This window comes from Coregonus lavaretus (assembly GCF_964263955.1).
Source record: "Coregonus lavaretus genome assembly, chromosome: 11".
In the NCBI taxonomy this organism is placed as follows: Eukaryota; Metazoa; Chordata; class Actinopteri; order Salmoniformes; family Salmonidae; genus Coregonus; species Coregonus lavaretus.
In genome coordinates, this window is record NC_139998.1 from 15,159,718 (window position 1) to 15,167,793 (window position 8,076).

At 43.1% G+C, this 8,076-nt stretch overlaps 1 protein-coding gene across 1 annotated transcript in view; it reads right to left on the reverse strand.

The window, feature by feature from the left end:
• Window positions 1-7,232, reverse strand: part of LOC311137749 (protein VAC14 homolog) — a 40,784-nt gene extending 33,552 nt beyond the window's left edge. The window contains exons 1-8 of the mRNA XM_084172326.1: window positions 6,988-7,232; window positions 5,937-6,087; window positions 3,974-4,141; window positions 3,825-3,887; window positions 3,505-3,612; window positions 3,105-3,214; window positions 2,870-2,991; window positions 760-897 (exon numbers count right to left, since the gene is read on the reverse strand). Of these exons, the coding sequence (XP_084028452.1) occupies window positions 760-897; window positions 2,870-2,991; window positions 3,105-3,214; window positions 3,505-3,612; window positions 3,825-3,887; window positions 3,974-4,141; window positions 5,937-6,087; window positions 6,988-7,088 (961 nt within the window). The 5' untranslated portion in view covers window positions 7,089-7,232. The remainder of the gene's footprint in view (window positions 1-759; window positions 898-2,869; window positions 2,992-3,104; window positions 3,215-3,504; window positions 3,613-3,824; window positions 3,888-3,973; window positions 4,142-5,936; window positions 6,088-6,987) is intronic.
• Window positions 7,233-8,076: the final 844 nt, after the last annotated feature.

The window sequence follows — 8,076 nt, forward strand, 5'->3', positions numbered from 1 at the left end:
AGTTGTGAAGAGGGCACGACAAAACCTATTCCCCCTAAGGAGACTGAAAGGATTTGGCATGGATCCTCAAAAGGTTCTACAGCTGCACCATCGAGAGCATCCTGACTGGTTGCATCACTGCCTGGTATGGCAACTGCTCGGCCTCCGACCGCAAGGCACTACAGAGGGTAGTGCGTACGGCCCAGTACATCACTGGGGCCAAGCTTCCTGCCATCCAGGACCTCTATACCAGGCTGTGTCAGAGGAAGGCCCTAAAAATTGTCAAAGACTCCAGCCACCCTAGTCATAGACTGTTCTCTCTGCTACTGCACGGCAAGTGGTACCGGAGTGCCAAGTCTAGGTCCAACAGGCTTCTAAACAGCTTCTACCCGCAAGCCATAAGACTCCTGAACGTCTAATCAAATGGCTACCCAGACTATTTGCACCCCCCCCCCACCCTTTACACTGCTGCTACTCTCTGTTTATTATCTATGCATAGTCACTTTAATAACTCTATTAATGTACCTATTACCTCAATTACCTTGACTAACCGGTGCACCCGCACATTGACTCGGTACCGGTACCCCTGTATATGGCCTCGCTATTGTTATTTTACTGCTGCTCTTTAATTATTTGTTGTTCTTTCTTAAAATTGCATTGTTGGTTAAGGGCTTGTAAGTAAGCATTTCACTGTAATACACCTGTTGTATTCTGCGCATGTGACAAATAACATTTGATATGATTTTGATTTGATACTAAGCTTAACGTGATGAAGGATACTCTTTTTGCGGTCGTCGTAGGACAGGCAGGGCAGGACAGCAGTCAGGATGCCAGAGGAGTAGGGCAGGACCACCCTCCCAGCCAGCTGGATAAACTCCCTCATCCACGTCATGGCTGTCAACTGGATTAGGTCATTAGCTAGAAGGACAGAAAGAGAAAGTCATTCTGGAGCCAGGTGGGGACTTTGATAAGACAGAGAACTTGGAAATGGTTCTGTGATAACTTGTTAGAAACTTTCAGGCGAATATCAAATCACTCCTGAACTTTCAACCTTCATTCCACTAGGGATAACTGTGTAAGTCATATTTTTGTCTAATGGATAGAACAGGCCTAGATCGCACCACAGTGGCATTTTGAAAGTGGGTGCTTAAAAAAAACAGAACATAAATTAAAAACAGTCAATTTAAAAACAGAAGATATTCAAAGCAATGCAAGCTCTCCCTGCCACTAATATCAGATTTCCTTGCAGCATTAGAGCAGATCAGTTCTTCTTTCCTCATTGGCTAATGAGTCACACTACCCCTGTGATGGTTATAGTGTGGTGAATGCTGGGTTCCTCTTACACACACTAAGCCCAGCTACGATCTATGGTCCTGTTTTTAAAATCGGTTTTCCGTTAAAACGAAAAACAATTACAAAATTCCACATCAGTTTACAATGCAGAATGTTCCTATTACGTATGCATGACCACTAGGGGCAGGCAAATAAGTTCTATACACCGCAACCCTTTACAGACATAAATAGAACACAGCTACAGTAACATGTCAAGAGACAATTGATAACTTTACAGACAATAAAATAAAATAAAAAGTGCAGCCTCAGGTCTGTACCTTCTCAGACAGTAGAATTCTGCTCCGGCATAAAATGTTCTGTATTTTTTCCCTAACAATAAACGTTGCTGGTTGATGTGCTGCTGTGTTGTTTTTTATGGTATGGTAGCTAGATGTTTTATTTCTACTAAATGTCTTGATAAGTCACGGTATTTAACAAACTTTAAAGTACTTTTTTAGTGGTATACACACAGGCTGCACGCAGCAGCTCCCGATTATTTGATTGACAGTTCTGGTTGCCTACTGATGGATTTTAGTCCCGCTTTGGAAGGAGCATTCCTTTACAGACATGTAAATGTAAGTAAAATGTCCATTCATACCACTAGAAAAGGTTGTGTCTGCATAAAAAAAAAAACGTAGTATAGCCTACACGAACAGACAGAAAAGAAAAAAAAACATGTGGTTGCGCTTTCAAGGGGCCACATTCCATTATGTCTGAAAAGCGTAATCGATACAGGTTCCGGTAGCCTACTGTAAGTTAATATTTGGTAAATACGAAGAGTAGGCTACTCCGTGCTCGCAAGACTGGCCCGAAGACATCGGTGCCATGAATAGGCTAGGATATTCTACACGCAACAGACCGAAGACATATTTGCATCATTAGCGAAGAGAGAGCAGGCAGGCCAGCGTGACGGAGAGAGGCGCAGAAGCGTGCTCATATGTTTTGGTGATCTGCATCTAGCAATGTCTTGTTTTGCAAATTCACCAAGTAGCCCAAAGTTCGACTCATCCTCTCTGGTTTTATTTGAATTACACAACTTCCCCAGGCTACTGATGTTTTCATCACTTGACCGCGCGTCTTGCTGACCATGTGTCTTTGTGGCTGGGCTATTTCATTTTGTCGTTATAAAAATAAGCTGTTACCGTGTTCCAACACATATGCTTTCTGTTTCAGAGTTGTAAGTCACTCCACGAATAACAGTGATTGCACACTTGAATTTGTGTTTGTGGTTTTTACATACAGCAACAAACTAATTAAAATGCTATTGTGTTATTTGAAATAAAATAAAAATCGTATTCTAATGATACCTAAGACCTTCATAAAAACAACCAAATTATTATTTTTGCGATAGCATACATGAAATCTATTATTTACACTGTTAAAATGTCGTAGTCAGAATGACTGCTCGTTAGCTTGAAGGGGGGTCCATCGAGGCCCAGCGGTTGTAGTGTTAAACCCTAACAATTGCTTACAGATTAATCTAAGGACATATTCCTGAAATTCCACTTTACCAGTTTTAATTAAAGATTTAATGGATGGATCCCCATGTGAAACTTACTGAGTTTGGACTCATCAGAAACCTGGCAATGGATGACCAGGATGTTGGCCATCTCCGCAAACTTGACACTAGAGGGAGTCTTCTTGATCTCCTTCAGGAACTCTCCCAAGACAACTTCACACCTGAAAGACAAGAAACGACAGTCACAGTGTCCTTCCTAGAGTCCAGCAGCATGAGGAGGGGAGAACAGAGGGTTTGGATATGGGAAGAGAAAATAGGAATAAAGGGTTCTTACGTCCTCCGGATCTCTTTGCTGCTGTCCCCTAAGATCTGGAAAAGTCCATCAAGGATTTCTGGCAGGTAGTCCAAGAGGTTGATGTCCGGAACAGATTCCAGAACTAGTATCTGTAGCAGGGGAGAACCAGAGAGACAACCTCAGCTGCTATTAATACAACTACCAGTGTATAACATTTTTCATAACACACTTTTAGGTGGGCTATAGGATAGCCAAAAAACTCCCACATTTGACCAAAACGTTAAAATGGCTATTAAGGAATGGATATGAATTAATAAAGAGTGATGAATAATGATATTGCTGTAAAAGTATAGAAACAGGTCTTATTCTGCTCATCAACAAAATATGTTTTATTGTGACATGGCAATCAGTTGTAAAAGCCATGCACAGACATACTCACCCAGGATATGATGAACTGACGGGCATACTGGTTATTGGAGTAGATTCTCTCACGCAGCAGGGGGACAAACGCCACCAGGTCAAACTTGTTACTCTCTGTCACAATGTCCTGTGAAGGCAGAGAAGTAACATTTTTTGGGGGGTTCATGACCGAACTCATCTCTTACCTTAGCTGCCATTCATCTATAACTGATTGTTCCATTTGTCGCTTTAGCTATACTGAAAGCACTATCGTTAACCACCTAATCTAGCCAAAGCCCATTCTAACCTGACATTACATTTCCAGGAAATGTCTCGACATGGTTTGTACTGGAATCTCACCTTCAACAGTCTGTCAAGGAGTTCAGAGCCACTCTTCACATTGGGGTCAGGATCTGCAGCAAGCTGGAGTAGAGAGCACAACATCAGAGGTAGCCTAAAGACATGTCTTCTCTGGGCATGTCTTCTCAGAGCATTGAGACTCTGGTTACCTTGCTGAGTCCGTCAAAGAGCACGTTAAAGTGGGGCAACACTGCTCCTCTGGCCACTTTCACTATGTTGTAGAGCGCCTCACAGGCATAGTACCGCAGTCTGCTGTCTGAATCATTAAAGCAGGTGAGTACGGGCTCGATAAGCTCCTTCAGGTACAGCCCGGAGTCCTGCAAGTCACACACATTAACACACCAAATACATTAGGGATGCAATCTCAACTTTAAAAAATGACTTAAATGCAGTCTTCTCGAACATGTACAGTCGTGGTCAAAAGTTGAGAATGACACAAGTATTGGTCTTCACAAAGTTCGCTGCTTCAGTGTTATGAGATACTTTTGTCAGATGTTACTATGGTATACTGAAGTATAATTACAAGCATTCCATAAGTGTCAAATACTTTTATTGACAATTACATTACGTTTATGCAAAGAGTCAATATTTGTAGTGTTGACCCTTCTTTTTCAAGACCTCTGCAATCCACCCTGGCATGCTGTCAATTAACTTTTGGGCCACATCCTGACTGATGGCAGCCCATTCTTGCATAATCAATGCTTGGAATTTGTGGGTTTGTGTTTGTCCACCCGCCTTTTGAGGATTGACCACAAGTTCTCAATGGGATTAAGGTCTGGGGAGTTTCTTGGCCATGGACGCAAAATTTCGATGTTTTGTTCTCCGAGCCACTTAGTTATCACTTTTGCCTTATGGCAAGGTGCTCCATCATGCTGGAAAAGGCATTGGTCATCACCAAACTGTTCTTGGATGGTTGGGAGAAGTTGCTCTCGGAGGATGTGTTGGTACCATTTTTTATTCATGGCTGTGTTCTTAGGCAAAATTGTGAGTGAGCCCACTCCCTTGGCTGAGAAGCAACCCCACACATGAATGGTCTCAGGATGCTTTACTGTTGGCATGACACAGGACTGATGGTAGCGCTCACCTGGTCTTCTCCGGACAAGGTGTTTTCCGGATGACCCAAACAATCGAAAAGGAGATTCATCAGAGAAATTGACTTTACCCCAGTCCTCAGCAGTCCAATCCCTGTACCTTTTGCAGAATATCAGTCTGTCCCTGATGTTTTTCCTGGAGAGAAGTGGCTTCTTTGCTGCCCTTCTTGACACCAGGCCATCCTCCAAAAGTCTTTGCTTCACTGTGCGTGCAGATGCACTCACACCTGCCTGCTGCCATCCCGCAGCTGAATCAACTTTAGGAGACGGTCCTGGCGCTTGCTGGACTTTCTTGGGCGCCCTGACGCCTTCTTCACAACAATTGAACCTCTCTCCTTGAAGTTCTTGATGATCCGATAAATGGTTGATTTAGTTGCAATCTTACTAGCAGCAATGTCCTTGCCTGTGAAGCCCTTTTTGTGCAAAGCAATGATGACAGCACGTGTTTCCTTGCAGGTAACCATGGTTAACAGAGGAAGAACAATGATTTCAAGCACCACCCTCCTTTTAAAGCTTCCAGTCTGTTATTCTAACTCAATCAGCATGACAGTGATCTCCAGCCTTGTCCTCGTCAACACTCACCTGTGTTAACGAGAGAATCACTGACATGATGGCAGCTGGTCCTTTTGGCAGGGCTGAAATTCAGTGGTAATGTTTTTGGGGGATTAAGTTCATTTTCATGGCAAAGAGGGACTTTGCAATTAATTGCAATTCATCTGATCACTCTTCATGACATTCTGGAGTTTATGCAAATTCCATCATCAAAACTGAGGCAGCAGACTTTGTGAAAATTAGTATTTGTGTCATTCTCAAAACTTTTGACCACGACTGTATATTAAGTCGATGCATTTACATGAAATGTTGACGCACTTATCCAGACGCACTTACAAACTTGTAACTTGTTGGAACGGGGGAAAACAAAAGCATTAAAAAAAAAAAGCATGATATGCAAACTACAAAACAACCCTGTGTAATGTATAATGCGTTGCAGATCTGTGTATGGGCGCCCAGAGGCCATTACCTTTCCCAGGGCAATGGAGCATGCTGCCAGGCCTATGAGGCCTCCTTTGCGGCTGTGGGGGTGCTGGGACAGGGCGAACTCTGAGGCCAGGATCTGGATAACATGTCTGATCTGGGTAGAGTTGTTCTGAGCCACAAACTCCCTCACCAGTCTGTGGATTAAGGCAACAGAGAAAGGCTATGTTCATGAACATACAGAAACAACTGTCTAGCGAGATTAGGACACACAATAATCAGAGTAGTGTTCAATCCTGGTCCTGGGGATACACATGGTGTGCAATGCAGGCTTTAGCCCAAAACATTTGCCTCCACTGATCAACTAGGCTTAGGCCTAATCATAAAGACATTGATGAGTTTAATCAGGAGTGTTAGTACTTGGCTAGAACAAGGCCTGCCCACAGTCTGTCTCCAGCCATCAACTTATCATACAATGCAGCGAAATAACCCAATCAGGGGCCTGTGGCAGGACCACCTAATGCTCCATAATCCTTTCCCATTTTAACTTGAGTGTCACATGATGCCTTTTACATGTCCCATGAATGGAAACACAAGGACAAACCAGTATCATGTGCCTGAAAGAATGCAGGTTTCCCTATTTAATTTCACTTAATAAAAAGGCCTCAACTTTCAAAATCCAGAGCATTTCAATTAATCATTTGATGGCAGTGGGTGACATCTCATATGGGTTCTCAAGAGATTGCTTACCATGTGTACTGCCCACAGCCAAACCCAACTTAATTGAAATTCTATGGAGTGTGTGACGTGATGGTCACATTACTGTACAAACCCTTCCCACTAGCTGACTCGTACCAACTATGCCAGTGATGCACAGGTATGAGACAGACAAGTAGCCTTGGGTGGGCAAAAACTTTTCGGAAGGCTATATATTACCTCCTACAAACACAAAACAATAGTACAGTTTGTCGTTGAGTGCTCTGACAATATTTGGGGTCAAAGGCGAGAAGTCTTTCTCGGTGTTCATTTTCAGAGGCTTTAGCGGGGAACTTGACAGTTCGGTTAATAATCAGGTGCACGTTGTTTCATAAACTCACCCTAAACTATTCCAATAACGACGCAAATCAGAAAGAAAATAGTCCCCGATACCCAACCTGAGAATAGCAGGCTTCGAAGCCGAATTATATTTCAAAGCCATCTTTGTTTTAGAAAATTGGGATAACCTGTTACGACGGCGCGTGGAAAGATGTTCGTTGCGAAGATACCTATTGACAATATGAAGCGATTCGTCCTAAGAGACTTGCTCATGTAGCCATTTTCCTGGCTCACATGACTTCCTTGAAGGGCGGGTAGTCAAGCACAGATCTGAAGCTCTGTTTTGAACGTCACTTGCAAATGAACGGGAGGGGTGGGGCGCTTTAACATCAGGGCTGCGTTCAGTATGAAAAAACGTAGTGGAAGGTTCAATTAAACGGAAACGGTGCTAAAGACCAGCTGAAAAACGGGGAGGGGTGGTGTTTTGATTTCAATGTGCACCGCTGCCATTTGAACACGTCACTAATAGCTTCAAGCCACACCCACCAAACGGAACAAACGTACAAATGTCTGTCAAGAACGTACAGGTGCGTTTTGGGTGAAATGTGTCGTTCAGTACAAACCATTTCGTAACGTAGCAAACGTTCAACCGCACCCCCAGAATGACGCACAGGCACTCTCACTGGATAATAAAAAAACATGGTCCATTTTTACATTTGGAATGGGACACCACTTGTGTTAAATGAACTTTTCATCACTGTTGCTGAAATGTGTAGGCTAGCTGTTTTTAGCAATGCTAGTATTTACACACTGACGTTGTTGGTAATTAGCTCACAAAAAAACGTAATAGTCAGCCGGCCGCCGGAAGTTAAAAACAATTATATTTCAACTTACTGTCGATTGTGTGGCGGTTTGGTCCTTATGCAGTTGGGGCTTTTTTTTTTTTTTTTTTACATTCATGGAATGTATAATTAAACAGAATTTCCACACGTGGGTCTGTCCCCCACAAGTTATTGCTTTTTTGTGCAGGGTATGGCCCACATGCAGGACTTTTTTAGACATGTGGTCAGCGGAGAGAAAAGTCTGAAATGTGTTCTATATGATGTTCTCAATTTGCCCCCTGCATAAGGAACCCTACGGACAACAACCCT